The 25,836-nt window shown below is 48.6% G+C and overlaps 1 protein-coding gene across 1 annotated transcript in view; it reads left to right on the forward strand.

The window, feature by feature from the left end:
- The first annotated feature begins 4,864 nt into the window (after positions 1-4,864).
- Positions 4,865-25,836, forward strand: part of SYNJ2 (synaptojanin 2) — a 1,190,168-nt gene continuing 1,169,196 nt past the window's right edge. Inside the window, exon 1 of the mRNA XM_069607872.1 lies at positions 4,865-5,447. Coding sequence (XP_069463973.1) covers positions 5,324-5,447 — 124 coding nt within the window. The 5' untranslated portion in view covers positions 4,865-5,323. The remainder of the gene's footprint in view (positions 5,448-25,836) is intronic.

Here is a 25,836-nt window from a genome sequence, read left to right on the forward strand (position 1 = left end):
TACTTCTTTGCCCAGTACCAGTTCCATATCACTCACGTTCCTGGATCACAAAACCTGATCGCCGACGCCTTATCTCGAAGACCTGACTACGAGCCTACGGAAGACAAGCTATATCCTCAGATGTTTTCCCCCACAATCTTTGTGGCCCAGGCAGTCAACCTCCTCGAAGAAATCCAAGCCCAAACTCAATCCTCTGATCTGTGGAAGGACAAATCCAAAAGAAATCCTTGGAATGTAAAGGTCCGGGAAGGCTATTTGTTCAAAGACAATCTGTTGGTCATCCCTACAAAAAGACTACAACAGAGAATAATGAATCTCTTCCATGATACCCTACACTCTGGACATCGTGGTGTCACCAATACCCTCCGTCTGATACAAAGGCAATTCTGGTGGCCTAGGATGAGACCCGACGTACGGCAGTACATTCAATCCTGTGTTGTCTGCAGTCAAAATAAACACAATAACAAGAAACCAGCGGGCCTTCTACTACAACCTACATTGCCAACTAGGCCTTGGGAGATTATTGCTACGGACTTCATTGTGGAACTGCCACTATCCCGTGGGTATACCACCATCATGGTTACCATAGACTTGTTCACTCATATGGCTCATTTTACGCCCCTGCGTAAATTACCATCTTCTTCTAAACTAGCAGGAATCTTCCTGGAACACATATTCCGTTTGCATGGACTCCCTTCTAAGATCATTTCGGATCGCGGACCTCAATACATCTCACAATTCTGGAAACATCTCTGTCAATGCTTAGGGATCCAACGTGCCCTTTCGTCAAGTTACCACCCTCAAACCAACGGAATCACAGAACGTGTCAACCAAACCCTGGAACAGTATCTTCGATGCTTCGCCACCAAGGTCCAGGATGACTGGTCGCTCCTGATACCCGCGGCTGAATTCGCTTACAATAATTCTGACCATTCGGCACTTAAGATCAGCCCCTTTTATTGCAGTCAAGGATTTCATCCGTGGGTCCTACCTTCTGTTCTTCCCCAATCTACACCAGTACCAAAAGTTGACTCCTGGATCGAAACCCTTGTCAACATACATAAAGAAGCCAAGGAATTTTTGGAGAAGGCCAGGAAACAGACCAAGAAATATGCAGATTCCAGAAGAAGACCTGGCCCTTCTTATGCAGTCGGTTATCAGATTTGGTTGTCCTCCAAATTACTACCCCGACATCTACGGCCTAGTAAACTGGCCCCTCTGTACTATGGTCCATTTTCCATTAAAGAAATTATAAATCCTGTTTCTTATCGGATCGAGTTGCCTGAATCCTGTAAGAAGATACACCCAGTATTTCACACATCTTTATTGAAACCCTACTATCCATCCTCCCAAAAACCCTCCAGACCTCCTCCTATACTGGTCGATGACCAATTGGAATATGAGGTATCTCGGATTTGTGATTCCAGGTATAGAAGGGGCCAGCTTCAATACCTGGTTGAATGGAAAGGATATCCTCCTAGCGAAAGAACCTGGGAACCTCTCTCAAACATCAAGGCCCCACGGCTGCTCAGAAGGTTCCACCTCATCCACCCGGGCAAACCAGGAGGGAAGGGTCTTCGGAGGAGGAATGCTGTCATGAATCACAGGGTGCGCCCCTTTTGGGCCTCATTGTCCTTGTCACAACGGATTTATACTCATTAATACCTCCAATATGGCCGTCCAACGCATTCCCTTCTCGCTCCATGCGTTGGACGTAACCTTCTCTATTTGTAGACCACGCCTTCCGCGGCTCTGTGCGTCTCAATGATAGCGATTAGCGACCAGACGTGTGCTCCGTAGCTCGCGGTTCTTCTCCTTTCCACTCCGCTATCCCTTCCTCGAACCCCCCCCCTTCTTCTTCCTCCTGGATTCTAGTTCTAGCAAACTTACCTTGCCTCCTGGATTCGACCTCCTGGGAAAACTGAACGCATTCTGGATTCGGCAGAGACACGGGCCGCCTTCTTCAAAACCCGATCCATCCGAAAGAAGGCAGCCTCCAAGGACACCGGTAAAGAACGGATTCAGGTGAGAAGGGGGGAACTCCTTGACACATGAGCTGACACTGAAGCTGACAGAGCAGACATGAGGAGCAGTGAGAGAAACTGTCAATGAACAGACAGTGAGCGCTCTCCTCTGCTGCTTCTTTCTCTCATCAAAGAAACTGCATTTTCCCCCCAGTCTTTCTCCACACTGCCGGGGCATCGGAAAAGAGCTCAATATTGCTACACGGAGAACAGCCATCTGGTATCCCAGTCCATCCCTGAAGTTTGTATTGTGGAAGGCCCAAGCGTCAAAAGCAAGAGAGGGTCTACCAGTTTGGTTAGTTGTCGGTTACTCTCGATTGTGACTGGAATGGACAAATGCAGGGCACAAGTTGGGTCCCCTGCTGTTTTTAAAGGGGGGTGGCACAGTCCCCTAAGGCTATCTGAGGGAGGAGGGGACCGTGGCCCATTTAAGTGTAAGCCTGTGGGTCAGAGCAATCCAGCTGGCCTGCAATAACTCGTCATCCTGTCTCTGCTTTTTTTTATCGGTACAACTGCTTCTCAAAGGCAAAATCCCACACTGTCCACAACTGGCTGCTCAATGCTTACCTGGATTCAAGAAACCAAAACCTGAGTGGCTCGGATAAGCTGTTTCGAAGATGCCTTTTCCAGTTCCACGATGACTGCTTGTTTGACACATTAAAGAACACATGTGTTCCCCTCAGGTGCAAATGAACTCTCGTCATGGTCGACAGGAAGCTGCATGCCTGTCTCAAAAGTTGAGGCTTTGGCACAGGCTGCTTTGCAATGTGAATTAAAGACTTTAAAACTGTAGGAGACTACAAAGATTTCAAGTTGTCTCTTGTTAGATTTAAGTATTTCAGCTAGTACCGGCTAAAAAGATCGCATCGCGTTGTCCTTTGGTACTTAATATTCAGAAATTGAAAATAACTATACATATAATTAACAGGAATTCAAATGACATGTGTTAAAAAACAGGAATTCCTAAACATCACTTGTGGGATATATATATATTTTTTTAACATGGGCGTTTGTTCATGGAGTGATGTTAGTTGAGGAAAGTGGGCAGTGGCTTGTCAACGTTACTATGGATGTTATGTATGGAATTCAACATTACCCACTCAGCATTTTTCTTCTATGCAAATTACTACTAAGTGAAGGAAGATAAAACGAGCGCTAGTGACAATCAAGTGAATTTTAACCATGGGGCCAAGTACACCTCAATTTACTAAAAGGGTCTGGCATTCCCTTTATTGCACGTTATGTCCTCTGATGTCACTTCCTGTGGTGTTGTGCATCCTGTCTGCTAATTAGTCCTCCCGCTTATTTTTAGTTTTTGCTATTAGGCAGCTCTGTAAGCGCTGCCTATAAACCGAAAGTAATGGCATGGAAAGTGAAGATAGGAGAGAAATGACCTGTGAGGAGGAAACCCCATCCTGTGTGGGGGTCCTTTCCCTTTAAACACAACACACCTATTGGCCACCCATGTCCATGCTAGTCTCTGTGGCCCTTCCACTCACTGAATGCAAGGCAATGGCTGGCCACAGCCTGTATGTTACCTATACATTAAAGTCTATAATTACAGGTACATGGTGTTGTCCAGTAACCTGAAAGAGCACTCATTCAGGAAACAACACTCACTGCCTGCCCCTCCTCGCCCCACCCAAAACACAAAAACAAAAATTCTCTCTGAGCTCAGATCTAGATCTTCTGAAAGGCGATGGCTTTATTGCACCTGTAAGCCAAAATCTGGTGTCATGTTTTATTTTGTATTTATTTGACAGTTATAGAACGCATTCCTCCATAGCGCTGTACAGAACACACTTATAATACAATAAACTGAAGTTTACAAACTATACAAAATTACCAAGATCTACATCAGGAGTGAAGGGGATGTCTCTTAAGACTCAGTAGTGCCAAATAGAGAGTAGGGGGTAACAGAATGAAGAGAGAGGGGAAAAGCATTGCAGTAGGGTGGAACAAGCAATGAAAAAGAACAAAATCGTGATTGAGCACACGGAGGCGAGGGACTGATAATAAAAACTGAGACCAAAGAGAACGAGAGGGAAGATAAAAAGAGACAAGAGATGAAAGATAAAAGAAGCCGCAAGGCCATAAAGACAATACAGAGGAAATTGAATCTAAGGCGTGAATGAAAAGACAGCCAGATTTGAGGAGATAAGGGCAACGAAACAGATTTCAGAGGAGCTGAGCTCTCAGCCGCTTGATTTCTGTTCCTCGCATTGAATTCCTGTCAAAACAAGCATTGACAAATCCCAAAATGTAAGCTTTTTGCCTTTTTATGGACATTAGATTAATATGTTCAGGAACTAACACCATTTGGCAGATATTGGCATCTCGTGGCCATATAACACCATTCTGCCAGTGTCTGGAAAATATCTAACTCATGCCTACACAGAAGACAACATTGTTGGCTTTGTCAGTTTTAGGACTTGGTCCTGCATATGAGTACAGACAAAACACGCCAGAAATACTCCAAATGTTGCCAAAATTAGCATAATTATCCAATTTAAAAAGGGTACAACGAATGATACCGAGTATTAATTTCCGGGATAGGCCGAGTCCCCGAGAGAAAGAACGTCCTAAACCTGGGCTGCTTCTGTGGCGTCATGCAGCTCCTTCCAGCTGTGGCAGCTGCAACGCGCGCGGCACTGGCTCCGCCCCATGCAGTCACCGGTAAAGAATGCTAGAAATCTAGTTCTGTGTTTGCTGGATGTGAGGTGGAGCCAACATTGGCGCGCTGGCCTTTTTTCGCAACCCCATTTGCAGGCTTTGTCTCATTTGCATGTCAAGCCCTGCGATTGCCTTAGGACACCCCGCCCCTCACAAGCGGACAGTTCCCATTAGTAAAGAAGAAGGCGGCCAGCACGTGCCTTCGCTTCGCTGGAGGGAAGGATCATTATTTCCAAGCTGGGATGGTTTTCTTTGGCTCAGACCTAGTGTCTGGTCCTGCTTTACGGAAGACTGTATAATGCATTTAGCTTCCACCTGTGTCCACCAGGGGGAGGCAGAGGATAAATTACCTGCCCTAGCCTCGCACAGGAGGGGAAGGGCCCGCGGAGTCGCACTGAGGACTCAGGAAAGAGCAGCTTCAAGAGTAGAATAAAAAAAAAGCCGAAAGAGGGAAGGCGGCCCGCTGTGCCCTCCCCTGACGCGGAAACACCTCTGCGGGGAAAGTAAAGAGGTCTCGGGCAGGCAAGCCCCGCAGCCCCTGCACTGACACCTGCCCCGGGAACAGGAGGAGCTTGCGCACCTGAGCCCCTGGCCCGGTCTGGACCCGGCAGGGGAAGGCGGGGGCCATGGCGCTCAGCAAGGGGCTGAAGGTCCGGGTGAAGCCGGAGCCGGGCTGCTACAGCGTGCTGCTCGAGTCCCGCAGCCGCCAGGACTGTCTGCTCTTCGAGTCCGGCACCTTGGCTCAACTCAGTGAGTATCTGTGCACCCACACCCCTCGGGGTGACTGCGCCGCGGCCTCACCCGGGCATGTCATGCGGGGAGTGTGTGCTGGCCCTGGACTTCTAGCCAGGGCGATGGTTGTGCGGGGACTTGCCCCTGAGTAAAGAACACTGTTGGGGGCACACGGGCATTGCATACAGGGACAGGACATGTGTTGAGGTGGCGTGCAGTAATGTGCTGGAAGAGACCTCCCAAACCGGGACATGCGCCGAGGAATAGGCATGTATTCTCTCGGGATAAGGGCATGTATATGATGGATGGGGTCAAATCTAGCGTGTGGTTCAGTGGCATGTACAGCGTTCGCTGAGATGTGCGTAACATACTGTGACATGCATAAGGGGGGTATTGGCATGATGCGTTTCAGGGTGGTGTGCAGGCAGGTGTACAGGCAAGCATTGCATGGTGTGTTGAGGGGAGGGGGGGTGGCTTACTGTGCAGAGACATGGGCAGTTTTTACAGGAATGGGCACGGGCACTGATATGGACATATATGGGTAAATTCAAGGAAATGAGCAAGTGCTCCATGGGTATATGCAAAATGCAACCGACCACGCGTGTGGGCACGCGACAGATGAGCATGCATGCATTGTGGGCGCATATGCATGGATTACTGAGTCCTAGCGCCCAGGCCCCATTCTTGCCAACTCCACTCAGGCCTCCAATGACCATGCAAGTGTGGGCATGCCCCTCCCCACGTCCTATGTTGCCGGTTCTGTGACAGGTTTTGTGTGTGTGTGTGTGTGTGTGTTGAGGGGTAGGGGGAGGGCTGTGTGCTGTGCCGGGGAGCTGCTGCCTGGCCCCACTCCCACACAGGCGGCACGGTGTGAAACCGTGTGTGTAGCTCACCAATTGCAACACGTCTCGCCAACATCTGGCGTTGGCACAAGCAGAGAAGCCCACTTCAGGGCCAGACCAAGCAGGATGAGGACTGGTAGGGAAGGGGATTTCAAACTGTGGCTATGCTGATGTTTTGGATTTAACTCCCATGATGCTCACCATTTACAAAGCAGGGCGGGGCTGATGAGTCATAGTCCAAAACATCTCGAGGGAACCAATGGTTTAAGACCCCTGGCATAGGGGCTGATGTTGTGCAGTGATGAGCTAGCTCTACCAGTAGCAGGGCATCTTTTAGTGCCGGGGGCAGATAACAGGGCGCCAGCGGGAGGTTGGGGGGTGCGCTGGGCATCGGGGATGTAAGGGGGGCATCCGCCTGCCCTTCTTCCCCTGACTCTGCCACTGATCTCTACACGTGGACATAAACCCAGGATTGCTTGTGGTGCTGTGGTGCTTTTTCCAGTCGCTTGTCGCACACGCCTGGCGTGGTATGTGCTACCCCTGCAATCTGATTGGCCACCCCAGGTGCCACCCCATTATCCTAAACTGTGATCATTATGTGTGGGTGCGCTCGTACTTCATGCTACCCCTACATAAGTCAGTACCCCACTTGGGCCACCCCAGTGGAAAGAGTGTGGGCACGCCGCCGCGCACCAGCGGCCCAAGTTACAGAAGCACCATACTGGGATCCAGCTGTGCAGGTGTTAAAAAAAAAAACAGAAAAAAAAGGGATCGGCCGCCAGGGGGCGCACGGATGCAGAACTCCTCCGTGTGAGCTCCGCTCCCCTAGCCCCCAAAAATGCCTTGAGCCCCCACTTTTGGCCCCCCCACCCGAGCAACAACGACGGACGGAGCCCCCTGGACCTGGCCCCCGACTTCTGGGCGAAACTCCGACGAAAATCGGAGCGATTTCCCCTGCGAAATCGCCCCGACAAGAGCCGCCCCCTTCGGGCCTCCTACGCAGCACTTCCTCGAGCGCCGAAGTTGCGCGAACTCGCGTACGGCCTACTCGGCCTCCCGCACTCCGAAGCATCACCTCAGTCGACCGCTGCCCCCCCTCCAGATCGCAGGAGAGCTTTCGGGAACCTCGCGGACCGGCTATCGCCAGGTCGGGTGAGTGTCTCCCGCCCGCACTACGCGCGCGCTTTCCAGGGCCCCCCGGAGGGCGCCCCCTTTTCTGAGTACAGAGACTGCCGGCAACGCCACCCCGTCAACGGAGGGGCATCCCGGACCTGCAGGAGGCAAAATCCCTTACCACCCCCCATCCAGCAGAGAATCGCCCCCCCTGCGCTGCAGAGCTTGGCGCGGAACTCCCTCACCAGCCAGGCAACACTTCGGACGGGGCCCCGCACCTACAAGCCTCACCCGGGCCTCCCCTAGCCCCTGAATGTTCACAGGCACAATCCAGACAGACTCCAAAGGCCACACCGGCGCAGGACAGTGGAACCCGAGTGGCTGAGGATATTGAACCAGAGGCCACCACCGGAGACGAACAGTACGAACGGAGGGTAGTGCCCCTGATCCCAGGGCGTGTGCCTCCTCCCGTCTCCCACCCCCGCTCCCTGGGATACCCGAGACACGCTCCCGTCCCTCACGCCGACAAGCAATCGGGCCCTGGTGCTGAGGGAAAGGCCCCCATCATAGGGGCGTGTGCCTCCTCGCACCCACACACCGTATGAGGACCCGCAGCAAACTCGCCAGGTTTGCATACATCTCCCCAGATCTGGACCCCGATAACGACGGAACAATGGCGACTGAGCACCCCGAGGCGGGTACGGCGGCCACCAAAGGGGACATAGCCGCCCTCCTAAATGAGATCAGAAACATGGGCGCAAACTTAGGAGACAAGCTCGATAGAATGACCCAGCGGGTCGATAACATAGAACAGAGGCTTGAGGGGGTCGAAAACAACCAGGCCTCGACTGATGTAATGGAAACCCAACTGAACCTCAGAATGAGCAACATAGAGAGAAGAGAGGAAGACATCCGACTGAAAATTGACGATTTAGAGAACAGGGAGCGCCGTAATAACCTCCGCTTTTGTGGGATCCCGGAGCGCGAGGGTGAGACGGAATCAGACCTTAGACACACCATAAATGATATCATTAGGATACTAGTTGCCGATGAGAATGTGGACGAGCCCGCAATTGAGCGGGTACACAGAGCCGGTGGCCCACTAGGGGGCCCGAGATCCGTCCTTGCCAAGTTCCATAGATACCAAGACAGAACAAAGATTCTCACGAAGGCTCGATCCGCGGACTCCCTCACCCTCAGCGGGGCCAAGATAACTATCTTTCAAGATCTTTCCTCGCTCACGCTGGCTCTACGACGTCTCTGTAGCCCCCTCACGAAGTGGCTCACGGACCGAGGCACGAGGTACAGGTGGGGATACCCCTTCTCCCTCAACTTTGAGCACGAGGGCAGACGAATAGCGCTCCGATCCGAAGACGACATCCGGAACTGCATTGCGGAGCTCCTGGACCCGGACCCGCGGGAGGAAACACAGAACGACTCGGCACGGGAATGGAGAGAGAAGGAGACCCCAGGGCCCGAAGCGGAATAAAGTCAGGGGAGCAAGAAAATATAGACGTCCCAATGACTCCCCGGACGTAAATGGCTGAGACGGCACCCACCCGTCACTTGCCCTGAAGAATCTTACTCGGAACCCATGGGCCAGGGAGTTGGTACTCGGTGGTGGGTCGACGTCATGGGCCCGCCGGACACCCTATATTGTGCACTTTCTACTGTTGTCATTTCTGAAGATCGACCGGCGAATGACGTCCATTGTACCCACACGTATCGTTGAATTTTCTTTTCTTTCTCTATTGTATACTTAAGATAATTGTTCTTGTTGCTTGTTATCCTGTGATTGATGTTCAGCAATCAAATGGGGGGGAGGGGGGCTCAGAACTATGATACGCTACCATGGGGGGAGGGGGTTGCGAGGCTATAACCCTCACAGGCGGTCCGCCGAAAGACCGGCTGAGTGCATCTGGTCCAACGCGGACGCCATCCACTTCGAGACTCAGTTTCACATGGGGTTGAAAGATGTAGTACTTAGATTGGAACCGAGAACACTGGGTATGATGAACAATACCCGAAGGGAGGGGGAGGGGGGTGGGTTGATCGCAAATTCGATGCCTCGTGAGGCACGAACCATTTATCGATGTACTTCCACTGTGGCAACTAACTTCCGAAGACGACGCGACACACATGATGAACACGCTACTTGCAACAATGACCACGAAAAGTAACGTAGCAGGTGACAGGTACGGCACCCTTAAAATCGGCACTCTCGACGTCAAGGACCTCAACTCCCCCACCAAGAGGTCTCTTGTATCGCGGGAATTCAAGAGGGCAGGCTTGGACGTCCTCTTTCTACAAGAGACTCGATACTCCAGAGGAGAAGAACGGAGAGTGTTACATCCCAAACTAGGCTCCGAACACTGGGGTTCTGGCCCCTTAAAAAAGGCTGGGGTGGGCATCCTGATCAACAAGGCCCTACAATTCGAGCTCATGAGATCCTGGTCTGACGTGAGCGGAAGAACTATGGTCCTGGTGGGCAATATACAAGGCACCGCTGTCACGCTCGCATCCATCTACGCACCAAACACCGGCCAATCCCGGTTTCTTCATCAAACGATCCCTAAGGTTATGACTGAGGCACAAGGCGAAGTAATCCTGGGTGGGGATCTCAATACGTGGATGGATCCTGAACTCGACAGACAAGCTGGCGACCCCCTTGCAAACACTCCAGTCATCGGCGCACACTCGAGGGCGGCAGATTTGATGGAGGTATACAACTTAACAGATGCCTGGAGACACCGGAACCCGTCACGCGCAGGCTACACCTTCTATTCGACCCCACACGCCACGTACTCCAGGATTGACTATATATATCTAACGCCTGCGCTCACAACGGCAATGACAGACACCGATATATCTCCGGTCACCTGGTCGGATCACGATATGGTGACGGTCACACTGGATCAGATGGCCCTCCCCCGGAGGTCAGTCAAATGGCGCTGCAATGAATCGCTTTTCAGAGACTTGGCTTTTCGAGAACAACTCGAACAGGACATCACCCACTATTTTGAGGAAAACAACACAGGTGACATCTCCACGAACACAGTCTGGGAGGCGGGCAAAGCCACCTGGAGAGGGGTGCTCATCAGAGAAGGTGCGGCCAAAAAAAGGGAACGACAACTGATAGAGAATAGGTTACGGACTGAAATCACCCAACTGGATCAACTGGCACAAACCGCGACTACGGAGAGGCTACACAAGATAGAACAAGCCAATGCCAAAAGGGAGGAACTGCGCCAACTCGAAACTGGAGCCATTGAGCATCGACTCCGATGTCTAAAGCAGAGGCACTATGAACACGGTAATAAGGCGGGGGCACTACTCGCTACCAGACTCCGAGGCCAGCGTCGCGAGAGGTGGGTGCCCGCTATACAAGAAGAAGAACCACCCAAAGTCCGCTGCCCCCCCAATATCCCCGAAGCCTTTGCCACGTTCTATGAGAAGCTCTACACCTCACAAGATGCCCCCGGCCTGGAGGCAATTACGGATTACCTATCGGCGGTTAACATGCCTTCTCTCCCAGCCGATATTGCACAGGCATTGGACTCCCCCATTACAGCAGAGGAAGTTGAAGACGCTATTAAAAGACTCCCGACAGGAAAAGCCCCTGGGAATGACGGTTACACGGCAGGATTTTATAAGACCTTTCAAAGTACCCTCCTCCCCTTCATGGTTGAACTCTTTAATAACATCCTTCATTCTGGAGTAGCCCCCGCGTCCTTCTCAGAGGCCCTGATAGCAGTAATCCCCAAAGAAGGAAAGGACCCGAGGCATTGTGCCTCATATCGTCCGATATCACTGCTAAACATCGACGCCAAAATATACACAAGAATCCTCACAGCCCGTCTAGAGACGCATATGCCCTCGATGATCCACAACGACCAGGTCGGCTTTATCCAGGGTCGACAAGGCGCTGACTCCACTCGTAAGACCCTCCATCTAATACATGAATCAAGAACATCTCCGGACATGCCAACATTGCTCTCAATCGACGCGGAAAAAGCATTTGACAGGGTCGAGTGGCACTTCTTGGAAGCCACGCTGAAGCATATAGGCCTCGGACCAGTCCTCCGTCGAGCGATCAAAGCTGTCTACTCGACCCCGAAAGCCTCAGTGATGGTGAACTCCCAATTTTCGCGCTGGTTCCCACTAACCAGAGGAACGAGACAAGGATGCCCCCTCTCGGCGATACTCTTTGCGCTGTCCCTAGAACCACTAGCCAGAGCTCTCCGGGCGGACTCTGCTGTGGAAGGTATCCGAGTGAACGGAAGGGAATACAAGTTGGCCCTGTATGCGGATGACATCCTGCTGCATGTACTCAACCCCCTGTCGTCAGTCCCGCGGGCGATCCAGCTCATCGAAGAATATGGAACACTATCTGGTTTCAAAATCAATAGGTCTAAGTCCATCCTCTTCCTGCTTAACGTACCCTCCCCTGAACAACAAAGGGAGTTGGCACACCTCGGCCTGACCATACAGGAATCAACGCTGCGCTATCTGGGGATCAATATAACAAGAGATCTTACGCAGCTCTACGAGGCGAACTTCCCCCAGCTCCTAGCTGCCCTAAAGACTGATCTACTGAAATGGAAGCCGCTCACAATCTCCTGGATGGGACGCTTGAACGCTATCAAGATGGTAAGCCTCCCACGCTTTCTGTATCAGTTTCAGGCCCTTCCAGTCACGATCCCAGAACACTTCTTCAGACAGGTTAAGAAAACCATACTCGACTTCCTCTGGGACGGCAGAAAACCACGAATAGCGTACGATGTCCTGATACTACCGAAGGAGCTCGGAGGCGTAGGTCTTCCAGATATAGAAATATATTATCAGGCAACGCAATTGAGGATCCTGGTCCCACACCTAAGAGACAGGAAGGACCTCCAGTGGGTCCAGCTGGACAATGACTTTCTCCGCAACGTCATCCTCGCAGAATGGCTATGGGTCCCCAGGAACAAGCTCGTAAAACCATTACGTGAACACCCGATACTGGGCGCCATGTGGAACATCTGGAAGAAGGGTAAGGCTATGACAGGAGTTACAACATGGCCCTCACCCCTGAGCCACCTCTGGTCACCTGGCATCTGTGAGAAGATCCCCGAACACGCCAGGTATCAAGCCTGGTTTGACGCAGGCCTAGAAAGAGTCGGTCAGCTGTGGAGGAAAGAGAAATTCATACCAATCTCGGATCTGGAAGACGCCCTCCAAATTCACCCGATCCCGATCTTCCTGTACCTACGGCTGAAAGGGGTGCTGTCAAGGGAGGAATGGAAAGCCACCACGCGCAGAGACCTAACGCCCTTCGAAATAATCTTAGACACGACCACTGCGACCAAAGGGTTGATATCCAGGATGTATCGAGCTCTGATCACCAAAGACCATTCCCCGATCCTCCGCCTCAAAGGAAGGTGGGAAAAAGATTTCGGCAGGGAGTTTGACCAACAGGCCTGGGACCGGATATGCCACACGCCCGCCAGAGTGTCTATTGCTACTCAATACAAACTGCACGCTGTAAAGCTACTCCACCGTTGGCAGTATGATCCGCTTAGGCTTTCAAAGATGTTCCAAACCTCCGATCCCAGATGCTGGCGCCATTGCGGAGCGAAAGCAGACTATTGGCACATGTGGTGGGGGTGCCCTAAAGTGCGCATTTACTGGCAGGAGGTTCTAGGGTGGATCAAGCGACTAGATGGCATAGACAGAGAACCCTCCCCCCTACTCACGTTGTTCGGTCTTGAGGAGGACGATGACGAATTGGTCCATGTGAAAGGACTGGTATCCCCCCTCCTTCTAGCGGCTAGGGCGGCCCTAGTTATAAAATGGAAATCCCCACGGCTGCCAAACGAGACAGATTGGCTGAAAGTTGCCACCAATATCTACACAATGGAGAAGATAACGGCGGCCCTGCACGACAAGGCCGCGAAACACGAAGAAGCGTGGGGTGACTTCGCAAGCCATTACATGTCAAGACCGAACGCCCACCCAACACCTAGCCAATAAATGCATTCACCAACTGCCTTCCACGATGTATGGAAAATGAGATCCTTATCGTCCAGAGGTCCGTGCCTGTCACACATCCGATCATGCTACCAACGATTCATGATTCGCAAAGACAACGACTATCAGATGTTGCCGCGTCGCAAGTTTCTTCAGACTATAGCAGCCATCACGCCACGGAAGTGTTATGAGCAATAAAAGGGGAGGGAGGGAGGGAGGGAAGGGGAGTTATATAGTTCACTCGTCCGGAGTGGACACACGCTTGACTGTATTGTCTTTGTAGTTACGCTATTTGAATCTGAGCTGGGAGAAGATGCAGTAGCGATATATGGTTCCTATGTATGTTTGAATTTGCTTCTTGCTCATGATTCACCTTTGCTGTTTAAAACCAATAAAGTTAAATTTAAAAACAAAAAAAAAAAAAAAAAAAAAAAACAAAGCCAGTTCCTCTGTTCATAAGTTATATCTCTGCAGAGACCTGTGGTAGTTTATGGCAGAACCGGCGCCGTATTTTCAGGTCATTGTTGGGATCAGAGAGAATAGTGTGTGTGAGAAGACGCCACCTTCTTACCGCCAAGGTGCACGTGCAGGCTGAAGAGAATGGACTGGAATGTACATAGCGCTGAACAGTGGCGTTGCCCACCAGGTGACGGTGGATAAGTGAACAGAGGCACACGGAGATGGCGATTGTCTCTGAATGACTCCATTTTGGTCAATGATCTCAGGACTCCTGGCGAGTTATGGCCTTGTAGGACATTCGCAAGCAATTTACTCGACGACAAATGTATCTACGCCCCCTTGTTGGTCAGACTGCCATGCTCTATAGAGGGCCCAGAGACCGGCGTGTAACTTGTGAAGCTGGCACACGATTTCTGGCCCCCATTATGTATTCGGCTTAATTACAACCTTCCATTGGTATGTAGCAGAAATGTCTTTATGGGAGAGCAAAAGGCCCCCACCTTCAAAGCCAGGATCGGACTAGGGCATAATATTGTCTCGGGCGCCAATTAAAAAGTGGCCCACGCTTGCAAATAGCAATTCACTCCTTTTGTGACAGACTGTTTGAATAGTACCCAACGCAGAGTTTTTTTTAATGAAATGTGATGCAAATTGTGCATTTTAAAGAATATGTATTCAGCGACACTGGTCAAAACTATTAGCTGCATAGTGAAGTAACTCGTCAAACTGGACCACATCGGCCCCAAAAGTGGGCCGCTTGGACCAGAAAATATGACCCACGCTTGCATAGGCTGAGTAGTGTGGGTTCACTTTGCTTCTCTTACCAGATCCCTACCTAAGTAATAAATCACAGACAACTTATGTGTATGGAAAAGTTGTAGGCCGTAGGCATTTTATTTTCTTACAGAAAATACAACACAACAAAATAATTACACTGCCATATGCTTTTGGGCACATTGTGTCCAGTCCCGAAGTTGCCCAAGGCTCCTCCTGAGTCCTTGTTATCCCTGGGCCTTCGTTCCTGGGCACATGCCGCCTACGACATGCTTTGGACCGTGTACCGAGAGAGATCTCGGCGTACCTGCTCCTGCCTGCACCCTTCTTCTTCCGTTATTATTGTAGGGTGGGTTGGGTGGCAAACGTTTTTCCTTCCCCTTCTCCAGGCACTAAGAGCCTACCCGAGAGAGGTGAGCTCTTACCTGGTTTGTGCCGCCTCTCCTTTTCCAGGCTTACTTATACCCCCCCGGCCTTTTGTTCCTTCCTGGGGGCGGCCGGGTTACCCCCCTGACCCATTGCTGTTACATTTCGCACCTTCCCAGGTGCTGTTTCCTGCTCTTCCTGGGCTTTTGTTTCTTGTGGCGCCGTTCGGATGCCCCTCCCTACGCTTTCGCGCCGTTTTCCCCCACCCTGCGCCTAAACTCCCAGACCCTCTATCGTCCCGCATTTGATGCGGCCCGGGGCCTGGATCATTTTGGGTGTTTGGTTCGGGCATTGCTCTCTAGGCCTAGGCCAGTCCAAGCCTGTTCGCAGCTGCCCCCACCTGGCTGGATTATGCAAAGAAGTCTGCACAATTTTCCAAGACATAAATAGCGCGTCACGCTATTGTACTGCGCTGCTGAGGCTCTGACACTCCTGCCTGGCTGCTGTTGATAACGAAGTCCCAATTTAATCAATTCATCCTTTAAGATCTCCCTGTAGTACCTGCAGGGCGTGCATTTGATATTGCCCATCTCGTGTAGCGTTTTCACCTTTCTTTGTGGAACGTAGTGCTCGCACGCGGAAAAAAAAGTTGACATCTTTATTGATAAGTATGAGTGGGACCAGTGTAAGAAGATTGGTCACTGTGCAAGGTGCCTGTCTGAAACATGTGTACTGGCATGCCGTATGAAAGTGCCAAAACCCAGCTAAGTTCACTCTGAGCTTTTCCTCCCTCTGCGGTTGATACACTCGTTGTGTAAACTTGGATAGTAACCATAACTGTGTCGCAAAACAATTCACCAGCTACAAAAGCCACTACTTAAAAAACTGACATACCATCAGCATGGACGGGTCTGTTTGCCAACCCCAGAAAAAGAGCACAATGTGTTAGTTGGGAGAGCTGGTTAGGTTGGCAAATTAGAAACAGTCGGAACCAAGGTGGCGAGGCTCGTTTCCCACCGGACGATGCAGTGTTACTGCACAGGTCATCTTGATTGATTGTACAGTACTGGGCTTTTTTCCTTTGCTGGAATGTTGCCTTTATCATAGCATTCTTTAGTGCGTTGCCTTATGCTTTCCTTTCGCAGAGGGCGAGGGGGCTCAACACTGGAGAGAGCCGACCAAATGCCACGGGCTTCTCGCAAGCTTATCTGACACAAAAGGGGTGGCTTTTCTCTAGAATACCAAATATTATTCTTTACATCGTTAATAACCGTATGGAAGTCTGTGGGAAAACGAACTGTAGGCAGGTGACTTAATCACACTGTTTCTTTTGTTTTGTGTATTGGAAGATTTAAAATTCAGTAGTCAAAGCCAGATGAGATTTTTTAGAAGCAATTTTTTAGGCTCAAACCAGTTCGTTTTCTTGTCATATTAGACTTCATTTTCATGATGGAATAAGAAAGTTTGTATTATGCTCCTTTTCATAGCATGTTGCTATAAGGTTTTTAAAAATATTGTCTTGTCAGTTTATCATATACGATTTGTGCCCTTGCCAAGTCGTGTTCACAAAACGGGATATTATTTTAGTTCATGGATGTCAACGTTTCACACATAATTCCACTTTGTTCTACAATAAGTACCAGGGAATAGGGTAGTCTGTTGTGGAAATGGCAGACTGGGCTCAAATCCCAGCTTCACCATTTGACCAAAGTCTGTGATCCTGGGCAATACATTTAATCGCATACTGCTTAACCTGTAAACATTGCCAGTTCCTAAATATTTCAAAATTAAGAAACCTAAATAGTGTCTCAGTTGCAAGGGTACACATGACTCATTAATGGTTTAACTGATTATATTTTTGCCTCATATGTAATACTGAACATTCATCAAATCACAGTCCATTGTTTCATGGCTCACCAATAGAAAAGCACTTGAAAACCCATAGCCCTCTTCTTTTCTCAGTTTTATGTTGGGATACATGCAATTTCCTGGTAATTCCTAATCCATTTATACTCCATCTATACTATGGTATGTATATCGTACCAGTGGCAAATCTGTCTCCTGTATCCACCCATTAGCAGTTGTGCAATCTGTGAAGCTGCTTAACGTGTCTTCATCTGGGACAGTCTGTGCGTACTTTCCTCATAGCTTCTATTTATTGTCCTGCATTTGTGATAGAGCTTGAATGCCTGATCCATGGCCCACGATCTGTCTTGTATCCATGCTGGGGGGAAATGCATCCATGCTGGGGGGAAATGCATCCATGCTGGGGGGAAATGTTATCCATGCTGGGGGAAATGTTATCCATGCTGGGAACATATCTAAATGCATAACTCAAAACGTATGCCCTGGAATGTAGACCTTTCCTGTGGTGTTTAATGTGAGTTCTGAACCTATGTGTAGAGTTTTCATATGGCTACTGACCTTGGCCCTGCTTCTGCACTACAGCCTGCATAGCGTCTGTGCGGCTAGTATTGTTGAAACGTGTCCTATACCCATGCTTGAACACCAGCACCATCATCGTGCGCTACTGATGTCGCCCTTGACGTGCCACTTGTTTATTATTCAGATTCCAGCATGAGTGAACAGTGTGGGGACGCATATGAGAGTTCCCAGTGTGACGATCCTACGGAGTCCTCACACAGACCATACTTTAATTCTCCTCCCTGGTGGCCAGGGAAAGGCAGACACTTTCTGATCCCGACCCTGTGGGTGGTATTAGCCGGGCGGATCACCTGGGAGGAGAAGGTCCCCAAGGGAATGAGATGTCTCAGTTGGAAGAGACTCTGTATTTATCTTCCTCAGAGGAGGAAGAGTCAGTGATGGCGGAATATGTCAGAGAACTGTTTTTTCCCAAATCTAATTGCCCTGATGATAGTGAAAATTGTCCCAACCAATCATGTATTGGGAGTAAGAATCCCGAACCATTTATAGGTAGTGGGCAACAATACAACTCTTCTATAAACAGTATTCTAGACCTCAACAGGGGAATGTTAAGGATACATATCTAAATGTTGACTTCTCAGCTTTTGAAACCCTTGATTGTCCTGTAAAGCAAAATCATTTAGTAAATCCTTATGATCTTCCTTTTACTAAGGTAATTCAGGATGGTAATACATGTGGTAATAAGTATCCCATTAAAAGGAATTGAGTTGAACATTGAGGACTTTGAGTCCCACAATGCCAAAAGTACTGGGACGAAGAAGAGGGATGCAGAGGCCCTAGACTGTAAGTTGCAGGCTAATAGGGTTAATGACCCACATCTGAGGGAGACTGGGAGGCATAAAAGGCACCCTGAAGTGCAGACAAGGAAGGAGGAGGATAAGAAGAGCAGTAGTTGGAGGTGGAATGATTGCAGTAACCCCACATTACAGTTGCAGCTGAAGGAGAGCAGAGATGCTGGGGCTGCTGTTGTTTACCATATGGATTCCAGTTCCGAGAGGGTCTGTTCCTTCAGAGACTTCAAAGCATAAATTAGTTTTCAAAAATTGATTATCAGATTTTGCTAATTACGTTTTTTTTTTATTAGCAAATGAACTAATTTGATTAGCAATGTTGTACTAATATTGAATGTCACCAGAATTAGTTGTACCCCAAGATATAGAATTAGCAAGAATGCAGAAATTATTTCTATGTACTTCTGAAGTATAACATCAGTGCAATGCCTGTAAAATGTAAAGGTTCGCCGCATGAATGGCCAAACAAAGCTCTAAAAACATTTTTCAGTTCAAGGATGTGTGGCTGGGTCATGCAGTCAGTGTTGCAGCACAGTTTTAGTGTGGGGCTGAGCGCAAGCAAGTGGCTGGTATTTATTTCTCCCACCGAAACGGGCAGGAGAAAATGAATTCCCAGCACAGCCACCTGCACCAGTAACACATCCTGCTTGCAGAAGGCCTTTGAATTACATTAACAAGATATTTTTAGAATAAAAAGTTGGGCTAGGCTTTGCTTACCTCTTAAGGCACGTTGCTAAGTCACAGTGGGAAGGTCCTCTCTGCCTAATCTTCCTCTACACTGCAGACCAATTCCTACAAAATAGGCAAAAAGCAACTCATTACCTATCCACAACAATGCACACTCCCTCTGGGGGGAAAGGGGGGCTTGAGAATTGATATGCGAACAAATGCCAGTGCAGCCACTTGCCAACACCCAGCCCAGCAATCGGGGGGGGGGGAGCGTTGGGGCCTTTCACCTTTGTGCATATTAGGAGGTTTGCATGTATTTTGCCCCACAGAGCTCCAAGTTTCCTGCATAAAACTGCAGAATCATTGGCTGCATCTGTAATGATTCTGAGTTTTATTTGTTTCTGTTATGTGTTAAAATGCCATCTTCCACTAATGCCAGCTACCAAAAAGTAATTGGGGCTGGGGTGGGTGATTTAGGGGCGCAAAAACTAACAGTTCAAAAGACTAGATATGTAGGCTAAGCCGTAAAAGGGGAGGGTACATCAAGATCAGGACCATTTGCCATGCGCTTCTGAACAGAGGCACCAGTCTGCGAGATAGCAGACAAGATAAGTGCAGTTGGATTCTGGTAAACATTTTAAAAACTCTGAAAGGCTTTTATTGCAGGCAGTGTGGGAGAGAACAAGGGTGTGTGGGGTGAGTGTGAGAATGAACACTAAGAAACATAGGACAGGGAGCAACGGAGAGTGGGGGCTATATGCAAAATTAGAGAGCAGTTGTGAGTGAGAACTCTGGTGCAAGTACTGTGGGTGACTGCGATTGAGAGCTATCGTGCAAGAACGCATGAAAACTAGTTTTGAGTAAAAATGAGAGCTAGATAGAGTGAGAAGTAGCATTATTTGAAAACATAAGTGAGTGTGCGAGTAGTGTGCATGTTGAGAGGGCTAAGGTGTGAGAGCTAGGATGCAAGAGTGAGACTATGGTGTGAGAACGAGAGCTTTGGTTCAATAGTGCAAACTATGGTGCTGCTCACATGCTCAGAATTGTCATTTCTCAGCAGGACTGCAACACTATACCATTGTGTTCTGTATGTTGAGTGCTTCTTCACCACAAATGTGGATTCATGGCTCTCTTCCAGTGTCTAAATAGTAGATCTGTCTAAATTCAATTGTCAACAGGCATGTCTGGAGTTGCCTGCTGTCCATAAGCTGCTGCTCAGGATGTTGGTAGCCGTGATGGGGCAAGGGATAGAAGGCTCGAGCCTGTCGGATAGCAGAATCTGCAGGGTCTTAAAACCTGCTCACTTCTTCTGGAGGGGCCATGGGGCAAAATGAGCCTGATCCCACATACAGGGGGTTGTTACCCCTTTATCTCTCCTGAATGAAAGAATGAGCTTGCTCAGACACACGTTATCACCCCTGCACACACATTGAATGAATATGTATGGATCTATAGATCGAGAAAACTGGAGTGACAATTCAGAGCGTTTTAACAGAGATATAATTGTCTTCCCAGATGGGAGACTGACTCCATTAATGTACATGGGGTCACTGAGATGACAATATGCATGGGGTCACTGAGATGACCAAGAATGAAACTGTACATTCAGTTGTGAGATTACCAGCAACAGCAGATACTATGCTCCAAGGAGTGAGGTGCCCACTCAATGGGCCTCATTATGACCCCGGCGCTAAACCATGGTGCTATTAATTTCCAAGGTTGGCGGGGCGGTAATTCCCCATTCACTATGGGCCCTTCCCCATTCCCATTTTTGCCCCATAGGGGAAGGCGCTAAGTACGGTGCCGCAAATTGCGGCACCGTACTTAGCACCAAGGTCACTTTGCGGCACCCTACTTTAACGCCTGCTAAAAGCAGGCGTTAAGGTTGGGTCCCGCAAAGGGAACTCGTAATGAGGCGTTACGGGTTTAACGGCGCCGACACCTTTTACGGCGCCGTTAAACCCTTAATGCCAGGGTCGTAATGAGGCCCAATATATCACACTGTTTATAGGTGTGAGACCCATCCTGAATGCTTGCCCAAAGAACCTTGGCTAGAGTTTCACACTGAAGAAGTGAGCATGTGATCCGGGGTCTGCAGCCCACACACGCACGCAGGGGATTCCCTTGCTCCCACTTGCAAGATTTGCACCAAATTAGTGAGATTGTGCTCCAAGGTAGGAGGCACACACACAGTCTTTGCTCTGACGTTTGACACACTCACAGGATGGGACGGCATTTTGTTCTCCCATCCTAGTTGTGTTGCGCTGACTTTTGAGGGCTACTAGGCTTAAATCTCCTTCTTACTTGACTTTAGTATACGCAGTACATACTAGCCAATGTTTCAACTGTTCTGCGCTGCCCGCGCCTCCACCCCCCACGCGCCATTGCACCAAGTTGGCGACTACATGCAAATTTGCGGTCCTATAACTGCCAGTGATGTCACTTCCTGTATTTGGGCCCACCCCCGGGAAATTCATAAGTCTGCTCCCCCTGGTGCTGGGTGTTAGAGCTGGTCTCTAACATCCAGCATCCGCCGTAGTAACGCAGCCTGCTGCTCATAGAAGGCCTCTTCTATGATCCGCATGCTGTGTTATTATGGCGGGTGCTGGGTGTTAGAGCTGGTCTCTAACATCCAGCACCCGCCATAACAACGCAGCCCGCTGCTCGTAGAAGGCAGCAGGCTGTGTTATTACGGCGGCGAGTGCTGGGTGTTTCTGATGAACGGGCAGGAGAAATATTATTCTCAGCCACTTTCTCACACCCAGCACCCGCCATAATAACGCAGCCTGCTGCTCGTAGAAGGCCTTCCCACGAAGGCAGCACCCACGACATTTGCATGAAAAGCAGGACCCGGCTTCTCCACCCAAACCTCCCCTAGCAAGTCCTTCAGCCTCCTTATCTCAAAGTTAAGCCAGAGTGTGAGAGGGGGGCTGAGAACCTCCTCTCACTACGTGATAACGCCGCATCCGGGCTGGGCTGACAAAACAATGATACAATGTTTTGAGCCGAGCCTGGGTGCTTCTGCCTCGCCTGCAGTGCACGTTGTGCACAGCAGGCAGAATATTTAAAGGCACAATCCTTTTTTAAACATGTTTTAAATGTTTTTTTTTCTGCTGTGGAAATCATATGTTGGTGCGACATGATTGCTAAAATAAACAGCAAAACATTATTATATCGCAAATTGCGATGCGATACCGCTTATTTTATGCCTTGGACTTTGTTTGGAGAGGTCGTGCAGCAGGAGGCATGATGTGTAAAAGCTTTCCCCTTGAAGATCGTGGTTGCAGGGGTCACACAGTGGGAAGCGTGAAGTTGAGAACCCCCTGTCCCCCCCCCCCCCCCGTCCCAATAATGCAGGCTCTGGTGGCAGGCGAGCACCAGAGAACCTTTTGAGCAAGAAAAGCTCCTTTTCTGACGGGCCTGGGCTTGGGAGAGCTGGGCGAAGCAGTTTTCCATGCTGCCAGGAGCAGGTGAAGCATACAATCCGAGGGCCGTAGAGAAGGCGGACGTGCAAGCCAAACCCGGTGAGTTCACTAGTATACTGTGACCCTGGAGCGCTCCAAAAACCGCCCACTGGCCAAGTCCAGGTATTTTGAATACCAAACGAATGACAAAAGAGCAAAGTGGCAGAAATATAAACATTTTGTATGTTGAACTGATGTGAAGCGGAAAGATCATTATTTTAAATATCAAACTCAAACAAAGTGAATAAAGTGGCAATGATCAGTTAAATCGGGTGAGGACACAGGGGGGTTGTAGGGTCCTTACGGATTGGGTCACGAGTTGCGAATTAATGCTTCAACGTGCAAATATATCTATCGAAGAATTGGGGCTGACTCCAAAGGTAGCCAAGTTAAGATGGTGCAGACACGTTTGGTCAAATTTGAGGAATACGATTATGGACTGTAAATGCTTTGGTGATCACTTTGTGTGGTCTTGTAAACACTTTAACGTACCAGCACCTTATTTGAAAAAACAACCATTGAGAACTTTTAGGACCCAAGTATTAAGAATTAGGCTGAACTTGGTTTTAACTAATGAAGTAGTGGGCCGGCTACTTAAAATTCCACGAGACCAGAGACTGTTGCCATTGTAAAAGTAAGATTGAGACTTTAAAGCATTTGTGTGTGGTCTGTCCCAATTTGGAAAACTTAAGATCTCATTTTTTATCTGGGCTAGTTTTTTTCTCCGAAGATGAGTTGTGGAGGAGGATTTTGAACTGTAATGAATTAAGTCTGAGTATTCATGTTTTAGAATTTTTAAAGAACGCACCTGTACTTTTATAGTAAGATGAAATGTTTGTATGTCTGAATTTTTCTAGGGATTTTAAAATTCAATTGTATTTTTGTAATCAATGTGTTAAAAGTACTTTTGTACTGTGGAACACAATAAAATAAATAAAGTGCCAATATCAGAACTTGGCGAACAGGCCAGCACAGTGTCATTGTGTTTGTAAAGGTCTAAACAATTACCAACAACAGTAGAGGGCAATGCTATTAGCAACCAATATAAACATTTATTGCCAAAGCCAAAAGAGTGCCATAACACCTCCAGTTAAAGAGAACCAATATTGTCAAAGCCAAGAGGGGACAATCAAGAAGCACATTGTTTAAAGACTCTATTGTCAGAGAGAAAGAAGCAATGGGGGAACTGACCTAAATAAGCATTACCTAAGCCAAAGAATAGCAGGAATAAGAGAGGAACATTATCAGCACTTGGTTAATGCAAGAGTGGGAAAACCAGAGTGGCAGGAAAGCTGCCCTTCTGAAAGAGGGTGTTCGGGAGGAGAGAAGCATAACCTGCATTGCATGTGGCAATCAAAAGTGTGGAATAAACAGCACCAATTTGTCTCATGTTTTCCCAGAAGAAGTAGTCAAACCGATGTTGTGGCAAGTCAAAAGACTTTATAAATTGTAGAACTGGGCCATAGACGTACTTGTAGTAGTTTGATTAGTCCTGGCAGGCGAGTACACCAGGGCCAGGGACCTTGTAGTGTAGGTCTGGCAGGCGAGGGGACCAGGAACAACTCATTCAAGTACTGTGGTGTGGGTAAGTGTTAAAGAAGTGGCAAGATCACAAACGCACATGGTGAATTGTTGCAGAATTGTCCTGAAAATGTAATATTGCTGATGCGAGTGAATTGTAAACTATTGCAGAATCATCATGACAGAAGAATTTGTATTGATACTGTTGCACTCTGGAAATATACCTATTTGCGGAGAAGCAGTTGTGTGGAACTCTCTGCTACAAGTGGAGAGATAAAAGACTTACTGAACATGTTGAACTGTTGGTTAAGTCCAATAAGAGGACTTTGTTACAAGACATGATTTCCTTATTCCTTTGAACTGTTGATTGAAATCCTGACTGAATCTGCGGGTGGGGAACTTGCCCAGTTTACAAGGAGGAACAGTTATCTTCAACCAGGCCTTGAGGATACCTGTTATTTTCTTGTTATGTTTGATTTGCTATGCATTACCTTGTTGTGTTTGTTGTATGTTCAAGTGTGAGGGACAGAATCCTTTTGTTAGTTTCCTTTAGCTTATTTTTTTATAGGTAGGGAAATCCTCATTAGTGTAGGGATAGTGAGGCGTTCATCAAACCTTTTTGAGTTGAATAAAATGGAATCTTTTGAAAAATCTTCACCAAGTTGTCCGCCTTACATTTCTGACCCCTCCCACCTGGCTTCTTTCGATCACTGCCAGGGGAGGATATCAAGCTATGGGTTGGCTCCGGGATGCTTGAAAGCGGAAGGAGTCAAGTGATGAAAATAAATTCTTCGAGTCCTTCATTGCTTTGGTTTCGGGGGAGGGTGGGTCCAAAGGTTCCTGTGCCCCGGGCCCTAAAAACCCATATCAGCCCTGTATATATGTAAATGTTGAATTGTTTACCATAAAGCAGTACAGAAAATGTACATGCACAGAAATGTGTCCAAACCAGTCAAGCTCACGTAGGCGCTTCTACAGAGCACCCGCTGTATTCGGTGCATTGCAGTGCTAATGCAGATATGGGGGTGTCCTGGAGATTTTTCTCTGGACAACGAGTTCGGTTTCATTTCTATTCCACTGCAGTTTGCGAGGGTGACTATAACAAAGCCACATCTCTTGTGTTATTTGTAGATCTTTTGTGTGTACCATAGTAATCTTTTCAAGGGACTGGGCTGGGATTTCATGTGTTTACACAGTGACCATGTTTGTCGATGAGTCCACCTTACCCACACTCGCACAGTCCTGACTCCCAAATGAAGAATTTTTCTGGTGGCTGCCGCCTTTTTGTTTTCCCATTCCTCCATCCACAATGACATTTATTTCACATTCCTGAAGCTTTTCTTTTTCTATTTCCTTCTTATTTAATCTGACTTCACCTATTAGTGCCTCAATCTATGGATGGTGATCTCCATTATAACTAGTCCTACACTTTCTCTTCCTTCCCGCGATGCCTATGATGCCAATCTATTGATGTTACCCTAATTGCTGTGGCAAGTGGGAGCCTCATCTATAACCCCTTCTGTATTTACCTAAGCGCACCCGTAGCTGAATTGTGGGGGATATGAGGCCTTTTTAGAGGAAGAGTAGGACTACAGGTAATGGAGATGACCATTTGTAATTGATGCAATATCCCAGGGTCCCTCTTTCCCATCCCAGTCCTAGTTTATGTGAAGAATGCACATGAAGTAGGTTTCATTGGACACAGGTTTACACATTACAGTCCGGTGACTGCCACACATGTGGTTGTTGATAATCTGTCAATTGAAACATCAGACCGCCACTTCTTTTTCCCAGTGTTTCCGGCACACCCACTGATAAACGTCTCTTTCGTCCATAAGATGCAGTCAATAGTAGGATATATGTGGAAGAGCCCATGTAGCTGCCCAACAGATTACAGGTAGAGGCGCATCGCTGATCTTCTTGTCTGATGCAGCCGTTGCTGTAGTCAACCTGC

The sequence above is a fragment of the Ambystoma mexicanum genome, chromosome 4q (assembly GCF_040938575.1).
Source record: "Ambystoma mexicanum isolate Mex_15411 chromosome 4q, UKY_AmexF1_1, whole genome shotgun sequence".
NCBI lineage: Eukaryota > Metazoa > Chordata > Amphibia > Caudata > Ambystomatidae > Ambystoma > Ambystoma mexicanum.